The 25,397-nt window shown below is 40.5% G+C and overlaps 2 protein-coding genes across 6 annotated transcripts in view; one reads left to right on the top strand and one right to left on the bottom strand.

The window, feature by feature from the left end:
* LOC146986233 (solute carrier family 66 member 2) overlaps positions 1–22,743 on the bottom strand; it is a 45,333-nt gene extending 22,590 nt beyond the window's left edge. Inside the window, exons 1-3 of one of the 5 annotated variants that reach the window (XM_085779994.1) lie at positions 22,687–22,743; positions 19,799–20,054; positions 19,162–19,295 (exon numbers count right to left, since the gene is read on the bottom strand). In XM_085779994.1, coding sequence (XP_085636120.1) covers positions 19,162–19,295; positions 19,799–20,007 — 343 coding nt within the window. In that variant the 5' untranslated portion in view covers positions 20,008–20,054; positions 22,687–22,743. Of the gene's footprint in view, positions 1–19,161; positions 19,296–19,798; positions 20,055–22,368 lie in introns of all 5 variants that reach the window. The other 4 variants (XM_085779998.1, XM_085779997.1, XM_085779996.1 and 1 more) reach the window with 4 other exon arrangements.
* A 103-nt stretch (positions 22,744–22,846) lies between these two features.
* hsbp1b (heat shock factor binding protein 1b) lies at positions 22,847–25,217 on the top strand. Its single transcript, XM_085780001.1, has 4 exons — positions 22,847–23,015; positions 24,081–24,147; positions 24,392–24,518; positions 24,682–25,217. The coding sequence occupies exons 1-3, from the start codon at positions 22,971–22,973 to the stop codon at positions 24,511–24,513; spliced, it is 234 nt and encodes a 77-aa protein (XP_085636127.1). The 5' UTR covers positions 22,847–22,970; the 3' UTR covers positions 24,514–24,518; positions 24,682–25,217.
* The last annotated feature ends 180 nt before the right edge of the window (positions 25,218–25,397 follow it).

Below are 25,397 nucleotides of genomic sequence, written 5' to 3'. Positions count from 1 at the left end.
TGTTTCTGCAGTCCTTGACAGCACTGCAGTGTCCTCATACAGCTCTATTTGGTCAGATCTGCCAAAATGAAGAAAAAAGAAAAAAGAAAAAGTCTGCCTACATCCCCTGATGAATATCTATTCACCAGGAGAACCAGCACATTCATTTGCATAATACTTTGTGTATTACAAAAGTCATCCATGCAGAAACATCCAAGTAATACATTCAGAAGTCAATAGTTTGCAGTTGCTGTCTTGAATGTCTAATGAGGAGGCAACGTGTGCCTTCGGTGCTTGGTCCCCTCCTCTTCATCCTGTACTTGCTTCCCCCCGGTAACATCATCCGTTGTCATGGTCTCCAGTTCCATTGCTATGCCGATGACATCCAGTTCTACATCTCCACCAACTCCATCACTTCTACCACCCACGCCACTCTCACCTCCTGCCTCAACGACATAAAATCATGGATGCATCATAACTTTCTGAAACTAAACTACGACAAAACAGATGTCATCATCATTGGTCCCAAATCCCTCACTAAATTGTCCCTCCTTTTCCTTCTCTGCTGCTGAAACCCTTATCCGCGCATTCATCACCACCAGATTCGACAACTGCAACGGCATCATTTACTGCCTCTCAACCAAAACCCTCAATCAACTCCAGCATGTCCAGAACTCCGTTGCCCACCTGCTCAATCACACTCGCCTAGAGCTGCAACTAACGATTATTTCATCAGTGTTTCCCAAACCACAAGATGACGTCCTCAAATGTCTTGTTTTGTCCACAAACCAAAGAGATACTCAGTTTATTGTCATAAAGGAACAAAAAAACCAGAAATATTACACATTTAAGAAGCTGAAATTGGAGAATTTGGACTTTTTTTCTTAAAAAACTACCTAAACCGATTATTTGATTATTTAAATAGTTGACGATTAATTAAATAATTTATTATTGTTCGATTAATCAATTAATTGTTGCAGCTCTACACTCGCCCCTATGACCACATCACCCCCGTTCTCCAAAACCTTCACTGGCTTCCTGTTCCCTACCGTAAACATTCCTTCTCAAGTCCTTCTTCTCACCTTCAAAGCAGTTCATAACCTGTACTGAAAGTGCTGTACAACACATCAAAAACTGCAAGCAATTTACAAGCAGGAACAATACAAAAAACCGGACATTACTGATGAAACCCAAGCAGCGATGCTAAAAGCCAAGGTGAATAGTGATATTGGGATGGTGAGCTTTGCACAATTACTCGTATATTTATGAGTTTGGGGGCAGCTTCTAACAAAGCATGCACCCTTAAATTCAGCAAAATCCTTAAAATAACATCAGTGAAGAGTAAATATCGATTTTATCATTTTTAATTGAAAAAATCCCCCTCAAATGTTTTCATTTCATAATGTCACTTCTCATCACAGCGGTGTAATCCCTGCCTCTAGGATGTCTCCGCCACTGCTACCAAACAGATGGATTCATAAAATGATGATGTAAGGGAGAGGGAAAAAAAATGTGTTGCACGTGTTCTGCAGTAAATAATGTTTCGTCAGGAACACTTTTCCTGCAGGATTTCTGCTGCAGTAGCAATTCTCAAATTGGGCAGCTTTGACCTTGCTCATGAACTGTAACTGTGTTTTTTTTTTTCTTTCACCGCTGATTGCCTCCTCACTGAGTGTATGTGTGTGTGTTTTTTCTAGCCTCCTAACCCAGATGAGGGTTACCTAATGAGCTCTATTGGCCTTAACAACCCACTACAATAATTCTGTGACCACTTGACCTCTGCTATATGTGCTAATGGATTTCCATTCGTACCTGATTCATAGAACAGAAACACTCAGAAAATATTGTGTTCCTCCTTCACTGACATGGACTGAACCTTAACATTATACACATAACATCCAACCTATCTTTCCATTTTCATTAGTGCCCAAGGCCCTCTAAGTCACCCAACACAAATTACTACTTTATCAAGAATGCTTTTCCAATACTGTTCAATTCAAATTAAGCACCTTGCCATATTGTATAGTATCTATTAGACCTACAGTGGATAAAGCACAATAATGATTGCCCCGCTCTAGGTTTTCATTTTGCTTCCCATATTTTTACTAGAGATCTTCACAGGCCCTGGGACCCAAAGCGCTGGAGTGCATGATCTACAGCTACAATATCCAAGTTCTGGGAGACTCACTTTAAAACTCCAGGATGGGGTATCTCTCTGCTCTGCTGCCAGACTGCCAAGTCAATTTGGCTCACAAAAAGCATGGCTGCTCCTCTCCACACTGAGATATGTTTGTTTAGTGGCATAAAGATTATAAAGAAGTTACACACTAGAAGCATTGTCATTTTTACCACCTCTCTTCCTATCCTGTCTATGATTGTTTCCATTTCCCTCTCAACCTTTCAGCACAGCACATCCTCCAATTCTACCCAGCCCTGTTCTTCAGCTCCTATGCAGCACTGTTAAGTTCTGTTAAACAGAGAGAAACAAAGATTTTAAAGAAAGCCGTTCAAAGGCATTGTCCTTCTCTTGTCCTGATATCAGCCATTGAAGCCTCTATATCTTCCCTTGCATGCCAACTAAATCCGTATATGCCTCAAATCTTTTAAAGATCACACAGGATCGGGTGTGTCTGCAGGTGGTTTGGCCTTAAGAAACTGCGGCTTTTGCTTTTTGAAGTTCATCGCTTGTTTAGGATTTGCTGTCTGCAGCAAAATGAAAGTTTGACGTTGTTTCAAAGGCAGCACTGTTCTTTCATTTCATTTCTTTTTCAAAGGTTATCCAATGTCATAAAATGAGCTGATATGTTGTCTTAGTATTAGTTGTTTTCTTCTAATCCCAAACACTGAGACTATTTTCATCTCTGCCATCAATGGCATAATTTAATCAGTGTTCATGTTTTTTTCATTAATCATTTTGTTTTCAGAAACTTTAAAAGGCACCAACAGACTGATCTGAGTTTCATTTCCACTCGAAAAGAAGAATAATGGCTGAAGCAACTTCCTGAGATTCATATGAAGCAAAGCATCCATGGCCTCACTTGTATTTTTTACTTTTGCAGGCTTGCGCTTTCAATCAGTGTTCAAGCCGCTCATGCTGTCAGACTACACCGGGCTGGGCTGGTGAATGCTTGTTTGATAACAGAAGGAGCTGACACTGAGCTGACAGTGAGCAGGGAACTCTGTCTTTCTAGACAGTTCTTATACCCATAATTGTAACTACATAGAAACGCAGTCCCCGGGTATATGAACCGTGACATGTTTTCCATTGTTCGGGCGCCAGTCCAGCATACTGGATTAGAAATGAAACAATAACTATGAGATTGAAGTGCTGGTTGTCAGCTTTAACAGTGTTTGATGTTCACATCCATAATAGGTTCACATTGTTGCAATCATAGGGGTTTTGAGACAGTCTTGTAATTTTAGTAAAGTGAAGCAGGACAATGAAAGTCTTGGCCGGGTGCCAAGGGTTTTTCATGTCCACGTACTTCTATAAAAAGAGCTTTAGCTATTCCTGCTTTTCATAATGCCAGCATAATTCTCTGTTGCAGAATGACTCACAGTATACATGAGTTACAGTTGCATATGATCTAGGTGTCAGCAATGGTAAATTATTAAATAAAAAATTATGAACTAACTATTCAAGTAGTTCTACTTGAATCACTGAATTTTCCTTGCTCCAAGTCAGATTAAAATCCAAAAGTGCCACACAACAGGAAATTCATTTTACGGGTTTCTGTTTGCTAGAAATCTTAATTTTAGTTGAAGTCAGTTACACATTTAAGGTCAAAAGTATTTCAGATTATAGCATTACATTCTAAAACAAAATTACTATCACTCTTTTCACATGTCTTGTTGGCTAAGAGAGTGTGAAAATTTCCTCTGTCACTCATATGTGCCCCCAAAAGAACAAAGGTGTTCATGTGTTTTGACTTAACATTGTAATAAAGTAACAGTACAGTACATGGTTGACTATGTTTTTGTAGCTACTCTCATTATAGCAGACATGAAACGGTTGTGAAAAGCTGAAGTGCTGGCGTAGCGGACCATGGAGCTGCGTGTCTCATGGATGATAACCGGGGGGGTGAAGCCAAAGTGCTGAGCAGCAGTGACCTTGGTGCTGAGGATGAAGGAGTGAATAGAGGAGAGGAGGTGAACCATCACTGAAACACTCCACCCCTCCTCACACATGCTGCGAGAGCATGACAGAGACAGAGGAGGAGGAGATCAAATTAACTACACTTCTGCTCTCTTGTTCTCTCGCTCTTTCTCAACTCTGCCTCACGTATAGGCTGCACTCTCGCAGACACACAAACCTATTACGTCTGTGATGTGGCTCTGCAGTGCAGTTCTCTACTGTGTATGGACAGAGATGCACAAATTGTTTCTCTCTGCTTGTTTCTCTCTCTATTCAACACATACACAGACACACATTCACAGAGTCAAAGTTAACCCCGGGGACGTGTGAAGGTGATCTGGTCCAATAAGAATCAGCTGTTGACCAGATGGAAGAGTCGGGAGGTCCAGATAAGGACACAGAGAGCCAAAAGGGTCCAAATTATTTATTAGGGGAGAGCAGACACACTATCAGTGGCAGGCTTTCATCCTATCGAGATAAGCAGGTGTAAATCCAAGATAATGAGACAGGAAAACAAAGTCAGGCTGGGCGGCGAGATTATTATTAGCTGTACAATTACATTGTGTATGTCAAAGGCTTTCCTGGTTAAATGTGGCCTTCATAGCAAGGATGATAGTTTGTTATTGTTTTGTGGTACACACCACAGTAAGTAGTTATTATTAGGCTGTTTCTTTAAGGTAATAATGTCAACATGAACTTTCAACCTAGATTTACATAAGTGAATAAATCCTGTGTATCTGAAACGCATGTTTGATATACAGTGTATACAGCTGAAGAACAGTTGTAAGAAGCATTATAAGGACATGTCTGCCCAGGGCTTGTGTAAATAATATCAATTATTGTTTTTATTGCACACATGCTGAGCTTTTCTAATGTTGTGGATATAAAAGAATACATTATTGTATTCATAATAAGTAGTTATAGTCCTTGGGCCAAGACCCAAAATTTCACATATCGGTATCACCTGGGAGGGCAAATTCTAGTTGTGATTTTTTTATTCCTATACACCCCTAGATTAAGTTTTGATATGATAGACCTTGCTGACTGGCAGCTTTATAGTATGTATCACCTCTTAAAGTAATAGACTGTTGCTGTTCAAAAACGAAAAAAGTGCCTTCCCTGGAAATTATCTTTCTTTCATCATATCCTCTCCTTTGGGTGTGAACTATTGGCCAGCCACAGAGACTTGTAACAAACCCTTGAATAGTGTTTTAAGTAATCTATCTAATATACTCTAGGTGTAAATAAGCTTCAATTAGCCGATTGTCAGGTCTAAATCATTGCAATGTATACATATATATATATATTTTTTTTTTTTAAGGTTTTTTTTTTTGGGGGGGGGGCTTTTTTGCCTTTATTTGATAGCCCATAGTAGAGATAGACAGGAAAGGGGGAGGCAGAGAGATGGGGAATGAGTCAGACAGACAGACAGACAGACAGACAGACAGACAGACATCTTAATGTCAATTAAGTATTTTTTTCTCAGGGCTTGAGGCAGTGGATAATCTAAGGTTCTTCCTTTAAGTTTCTCGGTCTGTTGCCTCACTGAAGCTCAAGTTGCTCAGGCTCTCCCTCCAAGCCCAGATATTCTGCTGTACCAGGTAACAACATTGTGCACTCCGATCCATCATCTAAGATAGCACAGGTGTTAAAGGTATCAAATTTTGTCCTTGTTAGATAGTCACACTTTAATAACTTTGGGCCTTTCTCAAACGAAATCTGGTGTTTGTCTAGCGCTCTCTTTTTTCACACTCCCTCGCTTGCCCTCGTATCGATCTGCATAGACTTGACAAAAACAGACACGTGGACACCATGAAAATGAAACACTATAAGTGTAGGTATTATTGACACTGACCGCACGTGCCTGTAGCCTGTTAGGCTACAGAGGTTCAGCAAAACGTGTGGGCACGGGAATTAATATTATTATTGATGACGTATGACACGCATTGCCAGGACAGGTCTGATCTGTCTGTTTAGACTGCAGACGTATTGGCAGATACCCGATTTGTATCTGATTTATTTCGGCTGTCTTTACACTGCACGGTTCAAGTGGCCCAATTCCGATTTTTTCCTCTCAAGTGGCTCAGATCGGATCTGTAACATGAACTTGTAAACAGGGCAAATACGCATGGAATCGGAAATTGTCAGATCAGATTCAGGCCCCCGTTATACTGTATGTGGAAATTAATCAGATACCTCTGTAGCCTGTGATTGACACGTGGGGCTGACCGGGACTACCTTGGCCAGTTGTCACAGGAATTATAGTGTTTCATTTTCATGGTGTCAGAGCGTCTGTTTTTGTCAAGTCTATGCAGATCGATACGATCAGATCGATACGCAGATCGAAGCGAGGGAGTGTGAAAAAAGAGATTGCGAGACAAACACCAGATTTTGTTTTCCTGCCGGCTAAAACTGAATCGAGCCCATTAGAAATCACGACAGGAAAATCAAACAATGTACACAAATGTGTCCAAGAGGCTTGTCCTTCTCCTCACTTGAGTGACGGAGGATTGAACGGTGGCACAACTATCACCGTCACTGTCAGCTGCTCATCTCACAACAGCTCCGCTCCACGCAGCCACCTCACTGACTTTATTTAGTAAGGACAGACTGGTGTTCACTTTGTAAACAGTGACGGGTTGGATATAAACTTTGAGCACCAGACTCACCTTTGTTTAAAATTATTATGGAATCATAACGTGACAAACTCCCGTCTTTAAAAAAAAGAAATAACTAGTTTATTTCCAGCGGGTTGTTTCACACAAACAAAGCAGGTGTAAAGGCAGATATCAGATATGGGTCACTTCTGATAGAAAATGTAAATAGACGGTCAAAAAAGTAGGATTAAGGCAACAAATTGGAATTGGGCATCAAGCCCTGTAGTGTAAAGCCTTCCACATATAATGGGGGCCTGAATCTGATCTGACAATATCCGATTCCGTGTGTATTTGCCCCGTTTACACGTTCAGGTCCATTTTCCAGCATGGGTGTTTGCTCCGGCTCGAAGGACCATGAAAAAACTATGATGTGTGATGTCCAAAAAGAGTGTTAAATGACTTTTAATGTGTTATTTGGCCGTCTGTGTTCTTTTTTGGAATTAATCTGCCTATAGGGGAAAATAACAAAATGCAAAAAAATATATAAAAAGCTGCTCCTATGAAAAGGCTATCATATTTTAATTTACTTATATTGACCCTAAAAACAATTTAGTATAGGTAAGGTTTTGCCCACTCAAGTGATACCGGTATCTGGCCTGGCCCAAGGACTATTACCACAGTGTAATATGCACAATGCAGGCTCCACAGTCTGGATTAATTTGTTCATAAATACAATGTGACACGTTTAGATGAGAGAGAGCTGAACTTCTATAGAGACCGGATGAAATATATGAAACAATATGAGATTTAACAGTTAGAAAACCCTTAAAAAAATGTAGAAATTACACAAGAATAATATACAATGCGGTTAATGCTGTAAATCTCTCATTTCCTGCTCCGTCTCAGTGCTGGGAATGGGCTCTGAGGAAAATTGTGTCTGTGTGAATGATTCGTTTTTGTGATCACATGTGCGGCAAACAAAAAAAGTTTAAGGGGTGAGGTGGAAACTAGTCAGATCAAGTAGCTAAAGGTGTGATCTGTTGCCAGATGTTAAAGGCAAAAAAATAACCAATTTTCTAAAACTTACACATGACTGCTGCTGACTTTGCATGCACAGAGAACCAGCAGCTTAATTTTCTGCTTGAGCAAAGCAAAGGAAAATGCAGAACATGATGCAATAACGGAAACAGTTAAGCGCTCCCAGGAATCGTATGAAAAAGATTATTTCAATAACAAACAAGAGGATATCTGTATCCATCTAGTCTCTATCACAATTTCACACTTGCACGCACACACAAACACACACGCAGGCAAACACAACCACAAACAGCTCCTCATCTTCTTCTTCCACAGGACACAATTATCTCATCACCCAGTCTGAGTCCACAGTAATTAGCATCGTAGCGGCTCATTAAATGTCATGATGTAGCTAGAATGTCCATTGACCTTCCTCCTTACACGATAGGCTACTTGTCTTTGTACCGCTGTGCTTCTGTGTGTGTGTGTGTAGTTACAACCCTAAGTTAATGCCCATTGTGGTTTGGGATTGTTTATACCTGTAGCTTCTTAAAGCAGATGTAAGCGATCCGGTCGTTTTGGCTAATGCTGCGTTCCAGGCAGGCTTTTGAAACCGTAAATTACAGCTTCAAGTCACGACTTACGACTTTGTAGCGTTCCAGGCAACCCACTCGTGTTTTTCCGACCTGTTTTACCTGTGAAAGTGCACTATAAGTCTATAACGGCCACTCGTAACTTCCGACCCGTGAACTGGGAAGTCGTACCAGTTCGATCTGGTACGACTTCACAGGTCGGAAACGGGTTGCCTTGAACGCACCATAACGTCTTGTCAGCCGATGGAGTTAGCAGCCCCCGCCCTTGTCCCTACGTCACCACATTCAGGCGCATCCCTTGGCTGCACCAGACTGGCTCTGGCTGCACACACAGCCCTTCATGCCGTTCTCTCTCCTCATTGGATAAAACTTGTAGGATATGAGAAAAGTTTTCTCCTCGGCTCAGAGCAGAGCAGAGTGACTGACAGACCCGTGTTTCAGTCCAAACACTCTACGTAAGTGATTGCTGTCGGAAGATATAACTATTTAAGACTTATATTAACACAAAAATATCGCTTACTTCTGCTTTAAGCACCTTCACCACCAGATTGAGAGGCAATAGCTGGCAGGGGGCTAACAAGGCTAAATATTTTTAATATCTAAATATTTCACTATCTAACACCTGCAGCAGAGAACAAGATGCATAAATAATAAAACATACACAATTATATCATTCAAATATTACTATGTTCTCTGAAATACAACACTGTTAATGTCAATGCAGGTTCTGCACTTTTCAATTTGTCACCTGGCACTGCAGTGATGTTTTTTTTTTATTTTTTTATTTTTTACCATCTTCAGAGTAAAAACAAACAAATGGCAAAGATGAGGACTGCCAAAAGAAAATACTAATTAGCTGCTCAGATTGGGTCTGTTTACAGTGTATTTAGCTGTTAATTTGAATCTCTAAAAGGGAGGTATGTTTTTAATTACTGTACGAGCCTCAATACATATACAAGCACCTGCCTGTAGACTGTTGATTATAGCACACAATGTTTATTCCTACCAGGTAGACATGATGATGAATTACTTCAAGTATAGTTGGACGCACTGAATTAAAGAGTTTAATACGATTTGTGTTTCCAATTGTGCATTGTCTCTGCTTTAGATGAGCAGGAGAAAGCAGCTCTTGTTGCAGAGCTCTATCATGTAAATAATGCATTATGCAGGGAATACTGGAGACATATCGACTTTACTCATACATGCTATAAAAAGAGACATCCCTCAACAAAATACCTGTCAGTGTTAATGCTGTTTGTAAGTGTAAGCTGTCATACACACCTAACTGTCAGGGACCGGATCTGACTGAATTTATTCGTAAACACGACCCAAATGGATGTCTTGTCAAAAGTTATCATTTCTGAAGTTGACAGAATTTGAGCGGTTGTTCCTATAACAAAACTGCAGAAGGAAGAAGATCTAAGTATCAGCAAGCATGTTGTTGCTGTGAGCTTGCATCAGTGTCCCCTTGCTCGCCTCAACAGTTTAGACAGAAGAGGAAAAGAGAAAGATTTACAGGGTTGGGTAGAGAAGAGCAGGATTTAAAAAGAAAAAGAGATGGACGAAGTGCAAGTATGACATGGCTGCTTCCCAGAGGGAGAGACTGCGAAATGTTTTGCATCTTGCAATATTCTTGCAATGTTCTTCCCCGTGACATTTGCCTATTGTCCACTGTGCCTACTGCTCCTCTCTTAACCTGTTAATCACAATGATGAAATATATATGTATGTTTTACATCAATACAGTTCTTCATCCGGCTAACAGAATCGACTGTGAAGCCAGAGTAATCTCCACTATTTATACTGTGTTGTGTTGTGGGCTGTCTTAACGTAAAGTGTTGTTTGCTTAATGACTCAGTCAGGATTAATGTTACAGCAGTGATGAATGAAAACTTGTTAATCACAGTGCAGGAGATGCAGTGGAGTTTGCAAAGACTTGTAGTTGTTGCAATCTTTCGGTGTAGGCTACTCAGCTCTTGATTATCTGGGCTGCTAGAGAGATGAATGAGAAATGAAAAAGAGAAGATGGCAAAAAAGCAGTAAAAGAAATATGGTTGTTTTAAACTGTTTTATCCCCTGTGGGCTGGGGCAATAGACCTTTTGAATTAATTTACCTATAAAACTTGAACATCCGTCTTCCACCGTGACCATAATATAATAACTGACACAACTCATTGCACAGAAAAGGATAAAAAACAACAATACAAGCACAAATTGCACAATTCAGCCTTAAAGGACTCAATGTGCGCATAGTATATAACTTGTGAAGGGTCCTGACACAAAGAGAACTGAATGAAATGAACTGATGGTGGCATTAGTAAGAGGTGTCCATAACTCCTCATGCCTTTGGTGTGAACTTCTATGGCTTGTGAGTGACCAGGTATGTGCGCTACAATAGAGAGCTTGTCTGTTTTCAGTATCATAGGTGTCTTTCTTGCTAGTTTGGGATGTTTTGTTGTGGTATGATTTTACAGGTTTGTGTTTGGGTTTGAGGACGGTTCTGGAGGCACCGATGTTCCCACGAAGCACAGCGTGGCATCTTGGAGACGAGTCAAACAAGTCTGCACCGGTCTAGTGTCTCATGGATGGCACAGTGCCCGGGGCACAGCAGCACCTCTCCAATTAGGACAGTGGGAAAGCAAGCACCCTGCGATATCCTCCACCATACACACTGTTTGTGAGTTCCTGTTCTTCTGCACAATCACCCCTGAAAGTTTAGAGTTTGAAAACTTTGTACGAGAAGAGAAGATGTGTATTTACTTCATGACAAATGAGTAGTGAGTCATGAATTTAGCAATGCCAGAAGGGTTAACTGACACAGGCATATTTAATCATGACTCGAACTTCCCCTGCAGCCAAGACAATGAACATTTGGCCAATTATCCACTGAAAGAGGGTAAAAGTAGGAAAGTATACCAATTAAAAATCAAGTGTTTTTTACCAGTGATACAGTGCATATTTTCAGTGAGGCTATTTTCTTTAGGGCATGTATTTGTGATGTTACCTCTGTGTGTAGAGAAATGATAGTGAGACACCGTTTTCTCTTAATGAGCAAGCCAGACAGTTGGGACTATCACGTTCTCTCTGTGATCGGCTGTGATCAGAGACCAACACACAGAATGACGAAGCCGTGAGAGAGTGAGTGATGGAGGTCGTGCTCATTTCAGCTCAACTCAATAATGAGTTCAAACCGCACAGGGATCTGTGTTGATCATGTCAGCTCCTTCACATTGTAGAGTCAAGGACTAATGTGCATTAACCCTTGGAGGACCGCATGAGTGACTGGACAATTTTGTTTGCCCTACATGCACTGTTGGTGGGATTGATGGTTATTTCTCTGCAGTTCAGTTTGGTCATCATCAGCAGTGTGATTTCTCTTTTTAATCTAACAGATATTTGTTTCTTTCCTCACTTTAGATTAGCAGGGGATTATGTGAGGATAAGCTATTTAGATGTGGTGAGAAATAATTTTCCAAAAACTGTGAGAAACATGACGAGAGGTGGAAATAAAGATAATGAGGAAATAAAGGAAATAGATAACTAAAGAAAAATCAGTGAGAAGTGAATATGTGTGTGTGCTCTTTCACCTTCTGCAGGCTGCCACATGCCACTGAGCCTGCAGAGGCAAAACAACACAAATTCAGAGAAAATACACTTTGGGAATTTATATTTTATGTTGTTTTTGGTGTGTGGCTTTAATAATCACGACAGCCAGGCCACAGCGCAACTGATTAGGTTGCAGTGTGTTCACACAGTGCCACTGAAAACAAAGTCGCCCATCGACCGTGTGGAGAAAAGCAGAGAAAAAAAACAAACATGTGCACCGCCAAAGAGGAAAAAGTAACTTTCATAATGATTTTATTTTAACCTCGACGTACAGACCAAGCAGGTCAAACAGTGTTAATGCAACAGCACAGAGGTGCTTTAGTTATTCAAAAGCAATAGGGCAAATGCTGATACTTGTCATAATGAAATGCTGATTAAATGACCTGTGCTTTATCTGGCACACTGACTGACTACCTAATCTCACATATCTTTTTTTTCCAAACTCCTGGATTCAAATACAGAGCGTCATGGTTTAAAATTCAAAGGTTTTGATGTCATGAGTTCATGCTCCTTTTGGAGAGTTCTGCCTGCCAGTTACAACAACACTAACTCTATAGAGGAGCTAATGGACTTTTTGGGCTTAAAATATTATATTTAGATCATAAAAAAACGTGTAGTTTCTTCCTGCTTTTCTTATTGCCAAGATATTTGAATGAAATAGCAGTATTACATCTACATAATTGTCAATATTGGCAGGAAGATTTAGTTTTTACAGAGCTCTGCCATTTTGAACAGTCACTCAGATGGTAGTAAGCATCTGCACGACTGATATACAGATGCCTTACCTGACACAACACACACAATCTGGTGCCCAACTACTAAAACAGATGTGCAATATGCCCGAAGACTCTGTCAAATACACTCAAATATAGCACACACACAACAGATGGGTACATATCCTAACACCTGTATCTTTTTAAACACCCACACACCCAGACACACACACACACACACACACACACCAAGACACACCGACTGTCACGTTACATGGCAGAAATGGACGGTGATAGATGCTGTCTGTCCTGTCAGGTCTTCTCTCTTGTGCTGGTGTAATGGGGTGACACACTGTCCTGACTGACACAACCAGTTCAACAGGGTCAAAGACAGATTTATGAATTGCTGAACCACATCCATAAATAACTTGAAGGTATCAGGACAGGCCCTCAGAGAGAGGCTGAGACATTTGCTCAATATTAAAATTTCTATTTAAAAAGCCACGACTGCATTTCTATTCTGTTTCATGTGACCTTTTCTGGACCAGGTGAGTCAATTAAGAACAAATCAAATTCATACTTACCATGAAATGCTTGATAAAAAGACACTGTGATTAAATCCTGCTCTAAAACTATAGGGGATTTGGTTTCGTTTCATCTCAAGTTGAATTTCATCTATTTAACCTTTCACTACAATCAATAAACCCATATTTTATATTCAGAGGTCTGTTCACACTCAAACAGGTGGGTTTGACTTATTCTACCAAATTATCCCTCTGATTCAGGTTGATCCGCAATATCTGCAAATTAACTGAAGGCAGTACTAACTCTTTTCTACTGTAAGTCATGACACGGCATCACTGAGCAATGTCCTGAACCTGTAGCAGCTAAATGCCATCATCATTCACGTTACTATTTACACCTGTGTTTTTTGCTAGCGTGGCATTTCAAAATGTCTTCGGGGAAAAAGGTCATACATGTAACTGCCCTGCAAAATGTATATACTCCATGATATATATGACAAATATGCACACTTCGTCTGTAGAATATCATCTGCAATGGACATGAGAGTGATAAACAAGCCCATTAGAGTCAGTGGTATTGTCACTTTAGTCATTACACTAGAGGGACGGTCACTGCTCCACCTTTTTGTGTCAGTTGTCTTTAAATATGCCTCCAGGCTGGCTGCAAATGTGTTTTACACTTAAAAGTCACAGTGGGCAAAACACTAACTGGGAAAACAGCCTCCTGAGTCGAAAAGGTAATTACAAAACTTATCTTTGGTTTAGGGAAATGTTTACACATTGTGACTCCTCTGTGAGCTTCGGTGAATATTTACACATTAAAAAATGTTTTATCTGCACAAATACTCCCCCGGGGGCATGTTATTTATTTCCCTTTTTTAAAAATATTCTGCCCAAGTAATCCAGTACACTCCTCTGCTAATAAAGGACCTCTCACCTACCTGACTTCATTTGACTTGCTAATTAAACTTTACTGCTATTAGGGATTTAATTAAACACACTTGACGTGGAACGTAAGCAGAACACTTTTCTGTGTGGTGTAGGATATGTAAATGTAATTGGCTGGGTTGCACAGTATCTGTCCTTGTGTCGGTGTGTGTCCATGTGTGTGTGTGTGTGTGTTTGTTACGTTACACCTGATTCACCCAGCTACAGTGCTGCCTGAGTGTTACAGATAAGGGTGAGTGGCAGAGTCTTCATACTCTGCACTGCACTGGGTATGTCAAAGTCAGAAAACACACACACACACACACACACAGAGCACTGTTGTTTTCAAATTCCCTCACAAGTCGCACATAAACCTATGGGGAAATTCAAGAATCTTCACTCAGAGTGGTACACTGACACTGGATCAATACTGATTCTGTACAAGGGTGATGTGGGCACTAGTGGCCCTCAGGTTGGCTCAGCAAAAATGACTGGCCATCCCATGGTCTGGTAAGCCCTTACTATAAAGACCCGACGGGGCCGTGCTTTTCAAACTGTGGCACCAAAATGATGAATGCCTAACCCTTATCCCTGTGATCCAGGCTCATGGCTTCGGGAATCAGCTGATATTATATTTTTATATTTGGTTAATGCTTATTAACATGTTACACGTGCATGTGATGGTTAGCACCTATAGGTATGGCCAAATGTAAAAGAAAAAAGAAAAAAAGGTGTCACTAAGACTGAATTAGACTTTGGCAGACATGAGGTGACAGTGAAAAGGCTAAATATTACGCTCTCCTTTAACACTGAGTTATGCTTAGAAAAAAATAGCACTGAGCTTCCAGCAGAAGTTAAGTGTCTATTGATGAATCACTGATTCATTTAAATGGTAAACTCTTAAATCAAATGAGTTGGTCCTCAATTAATTTTCAGCCCTAAGACAGCCTGAACAGTCCGGGTTAGGAACCTCTGCTCTGTTGAGCAGCGCACTAGTTGTATAGAAGAGCTATGGTGCGACTTTATGAAGCGATAACTTGCTGGAGAATAATGTGTGCACTCACTTGTTCTTGCCTTGGTAAATAAAAGTAGAGTGAAAGTTCATTTTGTAACATCACAGACAATGAATTAGCCGCTGACTGAGGCCACATTCTTTAAATAATTCCTCTCACGCTTCCAATGTCGGCTCTGTCTAACCTCTCCTGAAGAGGTTATCTAGAGCAAATTGAAATTGCTTTCACCACTTGAGTGCCAACGGTTTTAAGGATGACCGCGGGGTCAACACCAGCTATCAAGAGTCCCATCTTTTCCTCTGTTTATGGTCTGGTAAGCTCTCGCTGACTCCCACTAACGGCATGTTAAATAGCAATTGTGGCTCGATGCCTGGTGACTCACAAAGTGAGACTGAAGAGCTGAGAATGATGCAAAAAAATGTAAAGAATATAAAGCTGTAAAACTGAAAGCACAGGTTACAGATAAATAAATGTATTTCAAGAGCTGAGATCATGTTAAAAAAACAGTTGCTCTACCCAGTCCAACCAGTAGAGGGGGGTGTTGTTCAACTTTTTATTGGCTCCAAAATGAACTACTTGATCAAATCAAGTCAATTTCTAAATTATTCATTTTTGAAACCTGAATAATTCACATTAATAGCGTGATAGATGTAAGCAATTTACATTTACTCTGCCTTTCTGCGGCTCGTGAATTTTACATTTTGACCCATTCAAAGTAACTCTCCACTTTCGTTGCACCATACCAGACGTTAATGCCTGAGGTCACATCTGCCTTTGAACATATTCTCTCCCCTCAGCCTCCCAATGCCTGTATCATAAGGCCAGAGCTGTTAATGTGGCACCCTGTGACAGCCACTTGAAGTCACTGCAAAGTCATAACTCTGCGTCAGCTCAGAGAGACTGTCGCAAAGACACCCACCAGACTTTTACTTATTGAAGTTTAGCACATCCTTAAAAGATAATGGCATGTACGTTTACATCACGAAAACATTTTGCGAATGAATTTAATTCATTCTGAAAATATGTTTACTACAAAATATTACAGATTTAAGGAGTTTTACCTGTGTTGTTGATGATGTGAACAGTAACACTGTAGCTTTTATTTCTGGTCATCGTTCAGTCTCTACAGTGCCATCACTGCACCACAACAGCATAAAGAGCTAATGCAGAGTGCACTAACACACATGTTCAGCAAATTCATCCAGTCGATATCTACTGAAACTCATTAATTATGATGAAGGTGACCTTACTGTACTTAACTTTAAATACAATTCCTAATTATGTTGCACTCAGGTTATTCAATTCAAATTTTTACAAGGCAAAGGTATATGTTACTATGGTGTGTGTATAGTTACAGCATGTGAGGTAAATATTAAAGAAATTTTGGACTATTTAGTACTAACATGGCCATGCAATGGACGGACATTTTGTAATATGGATGGTTTTCCATGTTACCTGTGGAATATGCAATATATAATAAATCTGGTTGACAAAGAAACAGTAAAAATTCTGGTCTTAGGTTGTTTCCCACCAGACTGCAGTACAGTTTGTGTGTATAGTCATATCATACACTACACATATCATGATAAAATCATGAACTACATTACTGCAGTGACTACAGGAAAACAGATATTCAAGCCCAAGATGATGCAACACAGCATTTATTTCCTAGGAGGACTGTGGTGGGAGGGGGCTCAGCCCACACTCCACACGCCTTGCAGTCATGCACCACCAACCGCCATCCCTACACTTTGCTGATGGAAGCATCACACAAATGCACCATGGATGGAAACAGCAGAAAACATGTCTGTCAGTTAGTCCGGTTTGTGGGACAATATAATCCAGCATGGGACTCACACAAACAAGCCGGTTTTGACAAAGACCTGATTCAGGTTACATTAAAGCATTTCAAATCATTGCAACAATGCATAGGCAAAAAGGTGTGTGCAAGCAAGCAGCAGCAGGACCACATTTCATCAGAGGCACAGTGAATGTCTCCAGGCAACATACAGAACTGAATTCAGCATTGTATATCACTGAAATATGGAATACACAGCAAGATATCCCACACAAGTATGGAAACACAAAACAAAACAGTGGTCTGGAGGCTGAGGGAAGTCAGTACAATCAGCATCAAGAGACTGTAGCAAGTGATGTTGTGTTTTCATCTAGTCTGTCAATCTACATTTGCCTCAGTGTGTCTTCAGGAAGTGGAAAATGAGGTCAGTAAGTGTGGGACAGGTGTTGGTCAATGAGCAGCAGGATCACAGATGACCCTGGTATGACACACATTGACTTTGGCAGCATCAGATGTCCCTACTGGAAGACGGCACAAGGGGAGGGAAGAGGGAGAGGAAGAGGAGGGGAAGAGGTGGGCGAAGGTGAGAAGGGTCGCAAGAAGAGAGAGGACAGAGGAAGATGAGAAAAATAAGGAAGTGAAAATGATGTTGAGAAGGTCTCAGCATGGAAGGTCCTCAAAGACAGTCACATATTTGGAAGTCATGCCAACACACATCTCTTGGGCAAGGAAGCTACTTTACATAGAGATGACCCTGATCTGCTGGAAAGACTTAGCAATGGAGGGATGGAGGGAGGAGCAGACAGTTGGGACGAAGAGCTGTTAGTTGAGCTATTTCTGTACTGACCCCACCATCCCCCCATCGTACCCGTGCTCCATGAAACACTATCTGAGGCTTGCCCTTCAGAGTGGGTGTGAGAGTGGGGGGGGCTTGGTGGTCTTGCTGAGCTTTTCTAATGGGGTTTATGACGTCCAAACTTGTTTATGAAGAGTTGATCCTGGCCTGTCTCCATTTAAACAATCATTCTTTCTGTCCCTCTGTATCCAACTGTCTGGCAGTCAGACTTATTGTCCACTGTGTTTGCAACATGTGCACTAATACTGAGAACAGATAGATATTGAGCCTATGAAGATCATCCGCCCTCAGAGGAAAATACACAATCTACCACTCATCATGTAATATTTTATTCACCATGAAAAAGTTTAAGCGTGGGTAGGCTTTAATAAAAAAAGAAAAAAAAGAGATGACTATGAGTAATGCACCAACACTTTGCAGAGACAAGAGAAGCACAGATGCCTAAGATAAAGCTGATCATTACTCTCATGTCTTCACATGCAATCTCTAGTTTTTCAATATAACCTCCCTTCTGACCTCACAAACAGATTTGCCACTGACAGTTAAACAAATGGACTAACATTATGTTCTTTTTTATAAAGAAAAAATCGCTCACACATCGATCAATATAAAATGAACCAGCAATTATAATTCATGTCTTAAATAACAAATTCATCTCCGCATGATCAAACGATTACAAGATCCGTTTAATTTCACTCCATTGGCTGTTATCGAATAAAAAAAACACCGTCGTTAGATTGAATTTATGTCAGCACATTTGCAAAAGCAATCAACTCAAGCCGTCCGTGCACAAAAAAGAAAGCCCAATTACCCTTAAAAGACAGCACTATATAAAGAGTGACCCTGAAAATAATCTTGGATGGGCCCCCTCCTTCACACAAACACACAGTCAAAAACACGCATAATGCACAACAGAATCTGATATTGGTCTGCTTAATCTTAGCCCTCTTCATCAGCTCTCCAATTCTCCCTTACCCAGCACCGGCGCCGCATCCACTTCCACCTTACACACACATTCAGGCTCAGAATAGACTAAACTCACGTGTGACAGAAAACCAACCAATGTCTAGACACAAGGAGCCAAAAGCAACTATTCAATTTAGGATAAGTGGACTGAAAATTAGATAACAGGCAAAAAAAAATTGGCCATCACAGGTAAAGCATTTGGAAAACAGCAGTCTTATACCATTTAAACTTTTCCAATGGCCCCCTCTTTTGGCAAGAAGAGGGAGGTGAAGCATTTGGCATCAAAATTGCTGACAAAGAAGTGGTGAGCTAAATTTGTCATCTGCTGCGCTGTAATGATTTGTGTTTACTACATCAATATATGTGTGTGTGAAATGGTTAGGTTACGGTTGTTGTATTAGTAATGACTGTTGTTGGTGTTGGCATAAAGTTGGTTACCCAGAAGTCGGTGTTGCTTGGTGCTCACTCGGTTGGTGTTTTGGACTGTGCAGCAGAGGTGGAGCATGGCAAACATGGTGAGGATCAGCACTACACTCTGGAGCAGCAGGGTCAGCTCAAACTGCTTCCCTATCCTAAAGGAGTGTGACCAAAACACAAGTTACATGTTTCATCTGGAAGAGGATGTGAACTAGACAAATACAGTGTAGACAACATATTACGTCATTTGCAGTAAAAGCACAAGGGACAGCGACAAAAAAACAAGGCATATAAGCACTGCTGTTAAAACACCAGCCTATTCTGTTTAATTGTACAGGTTTTATTACAGAATGTGTTGTAAAGGTTTTATGGGGCAGAGCTGAAGATTTTTAAAATTATAAATGTTTCAAGCAGATTCCATAAAGATTCTATTACTTTCCTTCTCTGGTCCCTTGATTCAGAACAATGACTTGTGCTCTCTGATGTGTAAAACTATTACAGAGGAACAGCGAGGCGCATATGCTTCTGATTGTCTACTAAATCTCATTTTATTCTGTGATTTTATTCCTATTCCATTAACTTCTGATACAAAGATTGATCTGACCTCGTCAACGGCACAAACCTCCCCAAAATGGAAGGAAGCGAAAAAAATCCTCACCAGAAGAATATACGCAGGATGTTGGCTATGAGCAGCACGAGGCAGACTCTGGTGGAGAAGCCCTCTGTGTTGCTGCTCTTTTGGATCTCCTGGTACTGTGGCACATAGGGCAGGGCTCCTCCGAACACCATGACGCAGGAGGCCAGCCAGGAGAGCAGCGTCCATGAGCCCTCCAGGTCCTCCTCCTGCAGAACCACCTCCGCATCCATCACACTGAGAGAAGCTCAGGGCCGTCCACGGGGTCTAAAGTTTGCACCTTGGAGGCAGAAAGGAAACTGAATTTTTAATCATCTTTGGTGTATTTTCTGTTACCTATTGAACTATAATTAGATTTAAATGCATTAGTTGTGTATGGCTCAGCTTTTCTTTTCTTTTTTAGCCTGGTTTAAGTTACCCTCATCACCTCACAATGCACAGCAGTTATGCAAAATGTAATAAGCTTTTAGAGGAAATCAAATTCATATCAAACATTAGACCTTTTTAATATAAGACATTTTGACAGGTCACAGTAAGAAAAGCAGAAGTGTGAATAATAAAATGAGTTCTCACTGAATCTCATTTAGCTGCTATGGTTTCAGGTTCCTTGGTGCTGGTTTTTGACACTTGAACAGAATAAAAACTTCCTTAGCATTATTAGTAAGTTACCTCTGTGCATTCCCTATTATTAAGTGGAAACGTGTGCTGAAAATGTACCTTTGGATTCTTATCAGATTTTATGCACACTACAGCAGCCAAAATTCAGTATTCAGGTTTTTGCCCATAACCATCCATTACTTCTCACAGTTATGTGCTTGCAGGCCTTTGGCTTCATATCTTTATTAATTAACATCTGTTCATGTTTTTAGATAAAGCCCAACTATATTTACTTTTTTTCTTAGGGTTATCAGTGGGTTATCTGCAAATCAGACAGAAAAAAAATGTTGCCTTACTGCCTGATTAGTCTGTCAAAACAGATGTATTTCATCATTATTATTATTTAACGAAACAACCAAGCTTCAAAACGTCTATAATTGGCATGCTTTGCATCTTTGCTTTGACTGAATAAAGTTCAATTAAATACTGACAGATTAAAACAATTCCAAGTTGGACCAAATGCATGCAAGGAATATCGGTAGGAAGTTATTGTACCACAGGGATATTTTGGCTGTGTAGGACATAGAATCAACCTAGATTTGTATTTTGTGAATAAGCAGTCAAACTGTGTAGTGGGAAGTGAACCCATGGCAAGAGAGGAAGTGCAAGGAAAGGTTAAATTAGCCCAAATAGCCAAAGTGACAGGCAGGTATTTGGGGGCATATGACCTGGGTGGGAGGTGTCAGCATTAGCTGCCACAGTGTGAAGATAAGCAAGTCTGCGCCTCCTCCCATACAATAACCGACTCCCATCAGAGTGAAACGACACTCAGAGTGTTGTTTCATTCAATACTCTAATCCCTAAAATACTGGTGTTTCATACTTGCTGATGGGCTAATTACATAGAATACTAAGGGGACTATGTTAGTAATTTCCTATTTAAATAGAGTTTTTAAAATTCAGTGTGAATTTCTAATACCAACAACAGCTTCTGGGAAATGGCACCTAACAGACAGTATGTTGCTATATACACAAAAACATGACCTGCACATTCTGAGCAAACAGTGAGAAGTACGGGAAGTTGGTGCATGGGGTGTGATTCTTGTGTGACACTTGTGCCTGCGTAATAGGCTAATCATTGCATAGTTGAACAGCACTAAAGTGTTGTCATCGTCCAATCTAAAACAGTGGTGCCTGTTTAAACATAGACTTCATTGTTCTCATACATGTTTGGCAGCTGGTCAGTTGACATGTCATTCACTTAAGCTTAGCAGCACACCAGTCAACACACTAAGAAGTGCCTTAGACATGGCAAAATGACAAACTTACCTCAACAGCAGATTTTCAAGTAGTCATTTGTGCCAGTATCTGGATAGGCCTACTGTATAATTCCTGATAATGGGCTATGACAGAGTGATTACTCTTTAAGCATCTGTTATTTCACATACCTTTGCGTAACAAGGAAGTCCTCACTTCTCAACTTCTGGGATAAACTAGGTGTGCCTCTTATTCAGGCATCTTGGACATATTTAAAGAGTCACACTTTTGTGTAAACAGCGCAAAGCCAATGCAAACCTACATGCAAGCCCTAGATTACAATCCATAAAAGTTGTTTTTACAGGTTCTTTTAGGGTTAAACATTACTCAGGGAATTAACAAGACAGGACACCTCCAGCTTTTTGCTTCTGCTGACTGTGGGAATGAAGCCACCAGTGTATAGTAGCCTAAAAGCATATTGCTCTACCTCCTGTAACAGATGAAGCTGTGTTATGTAAGCAATGCATAACTCCATGGGGTTGGGCGAACATGCCTGAACTTTTTAGACATCAGTTTTGGGCTACTGTAAATCCAGTAACAAGACACACACTGTAAAGGCACACAAAAGTGGCTTCAAAGTGTCTAATGTCAAATTCACCACTCAGAGGTAAACACTTCTCTTAAAACAGAGACATTTGGTATTTTTTTCTGCAGTTTCAGTTTTAAAAAGCCACTTCCTACCGTTTACAGAAGGGGTTTAATTCCTGTAGGCAAGAAGCAGCAGAAGTACCCCGTGGGAAACTTTGAGCTTCACCTACCAGTCGTCTTCACTGACTTCTCTCCACTTTATTAAAAGCAACCACTCATCACCATATGAATGCAGCAGTAGCGTCAAAACACACCGGGTTACCCCTGGCAGCTTCAACTTTCAAATCTCAACGCGTGCGCCCACATTTACACTCGCCGTTGTTTTCAGTATTATTTGCAAACTTCCCAAAAATCCAGTAATAAACAACATACAGTTCGGCGAGGCTCGTGCACGTCGCGAGGTCTACTTACTGCGAGTGAATCCCGCTTGGGGTCTTCCTGAGGCTAAACAAAACTACAAAGTACTAACACGCTCCCCATTCAAGACTCAATGTCCCACACTGCTTAGCAGCAGCACCCTCGACTCAACTCTCGCGAGAGTCTGTGTGTTTTGGACCCGCCGGGAACAGCTGACTGTGCAGTGGGTGGTGCGACGGGGCTGCTATCTATTTCCAACAGTTACCAACCTGCTAGCAAAAACAATTGACTGGTATCTTTATTAGATTATATTTTACTACTTTTTAGGCGCTGATAACATGGCTGAGACGGATCCCAAGTCGGTTCAGGACCTTACCAATGTGGTGAGTCGCGATCGTGTTGGGCAAGCGTTTTCGTTAGCCACAGTAACTTAGCTTAGCAGCAAGGATGCTAACGATGGAGAGCTATCGTTAGCTACCGAGCAAGCAAAGATTAGCCAGAGGGCAATGCATATGTAGCATTTCGTGCTATGTATTGAACTGTGTACTAAAATTAAGTCAGTGTGCTTCCGTGTATTCTGATAGTTTAAAGACGGCTGGCTGAGTGCCCAGCTTTTGTTTATCTTGACCGTGTTATGTAAGCAATGGTCAGTTGGTCTATCTATTAAATGACATCACTAAAATCACAACCGAGTAAAACGCACAGTGTTAGGTTAAATTAAGTTATGCTGCAGTCTCTAGAAACACTTGCAGGGATACCTATTTTATTTCATAGTCCATTTACATTATGACGAATGATTTGAAGGTTACACAAATAACTTGCTCAATTCACTGTGCAATCGAAATCCCACTTTATTTACACGGTACAGTTTTACACGGCACAGATAGCTGAGGTAATGTTTCTGGGTGTTGTCATGGTGATAAGCTTTAGAAAGAGGTGTTGACTTTCAGCCACAGCAATCCTGTTGTTTGCTTTGTTTCTTTTTTTATGCAGTGGAGTTTGTTGCGTGTGCATTGTGCATCTACCCAATTCATTTGATGTATCCAAATGTATCCCTCAAATAAGCTGCTTTTTCACAAGTTCTTAGCTAAAGAAAAGCATTAAGTAGATGAAATCAAAATCTGATTGAGTTGTATAATAAGAGGTAGAATATGCAGAAATACATCAAGGTGTACAGACGCATTTGTCCAAGTCAAGTGGAGAATCATCTCCCATGGTTACTGAGCTTTTTGCACTGTTGTCAAGGAAACAAGTTACATATGTTATCATTGTCCTGCACCTTTTCTATATCATACAACACAGGCATGGTGCATTAAAACTGAAAATATAGTATGTTGTTCCACTGGTCATTTTACAAATACTCAACTGATAAATTTGATGAATGGCTGCGATCACTAGTGAACCAGGATTTATAGATTCTTACTGTATTTTATCTCTTTGTTTTACAGGTGCAGACACTGCTGCAACAGATGCAGGACAAGTTTCAGACGATGTCCGACCAGATTATAGGAAGGAATATCCTTTCATTCAAAGTCACTCATTTGTCCATTGAGAAAATGCATTGTTTTAATTCAGCTGTATTCCCACCCAAAATGAAATGAATGCCTCTGAAGTAATTTATTTTCTCCTATATCTTTTTCTCTCTGCATTTTGTTTCCTCAAAGTATTGACAGACAGACTGAGACAGATCATTTCAATTAATTCAAGATTAACTCAGGGTCATCTCCATTTTAATTATTTGCCTTAACTACCACTCCACTTGATGAGATGAGCACACGTATTGACGACTTGGAGAAGAACATTGCCGATCTTATGACCCAGGCTGGTGTTGAAGAGATTGAGGCGTCACCAGAAAAGGCTAAAGAGGGTCAAGGCTCATAATGAAGGTATGACAGAAACCCATCCAGCTTTCCACACAGGAGTTCATGTTAATTTCTCTCTGTCTGTTTCCCTGTAAATGAGGGAAACTGCATGTGACATGTTGATGAATTCACCTTCAGTATCAGCCTTACAACAACATGGACCATTTTGTTTTTCTCTGTTACGCAGGTTCCTAAGTAACGAGGTGTGAAGTTGGTCCTCAATTCAGGAGCAGCAGACTTTTTTCCATTCTGAAAAATGACTTGTATTGATTTGGTGTGTCATTGTGTGAAATGCTTTTTTATATATTGAATATTGTGATTAACGGTTACAGTTATGTAATGACTTGAAAAGCTGGACGTTCTTTGTAAGTTAGAGTAGTGTGATATGCCCTCCAGAACCTAAAAAATGCTTAAGTGCAGGAATGCAATTTATGGATTTAGTGTGCCGACCTGGAGGTTATTTCGCTGCCATTATATATCATAGTTAATTCAGTCCCATAAAGGTGATGCCTAATGGGGACAGCTTAGGCCGAGCCTGTGCTGAGAAGTACAACCCCCGCAGGCGAGCAGGCCGGTAGAACCTCCATCTCTACCCACACGGGGAAATGGGCACTGTGAACATCAGAAGCCTGCAGTGTTTTACACACAGCACTGTTACTACCGAGGTGTTGGATGCATTCCAATTCTAACTGATTTTCTTCTATTAAAGCTATTTAATAAAAAGCTGTTTGTCATGTATTACATAATAAATATTTGGCCAGGTGCTGAGTCAATTTTTAAAAATGCAATTAACTGAGGTGCTCACAATGTTTATTTTTTCTAGCTATAGTTGTATTTTATTATGCAAATTATCTGGAATGTCTCACTGTTGCATGTGTTTTTGTTTATAATGTATTGAAATGA

Source organism: Trachurus japonicus, chromosome 6, assembly GCF_045865225.1.
Source record: "Trachurus japonicus isolate A0001 chromosome 6, Traja_1.0".
NCBI lineage: Eukaryota > Metazoa > Chordata > Actinopteri > Carangiformes > Carangidae > Trachurus > Trachurus japonicus.
The sequence above is the reverse complement of the archived record's forward strand: the minus strand, read 5'-3'. Positions and strand labels throughout refer to the sequence as shown.

Coding starts and splice junctions, on each gene's coding strand:
- hsbp1b (XM_085780001.1), top strand. CDS start 22,971: ATGGCTGAGACGGATCCCAAGTCGGTTCAGGACCTTACCAATGTG. Junction 23,016..24,080: donor TTCAGGACCTTACCAATGTG/GTGAGTCGCGAT, acceptor TTTGTTTTACAG/GTGCAGACACTGCTGCAACA. Junction 24,148..24,391: donor CGACCAGATTATAGGAAGGA/ATATCCTTTCAT, acceptor CTACCACTCCAC/TTGATGAGATGAGCACACGT.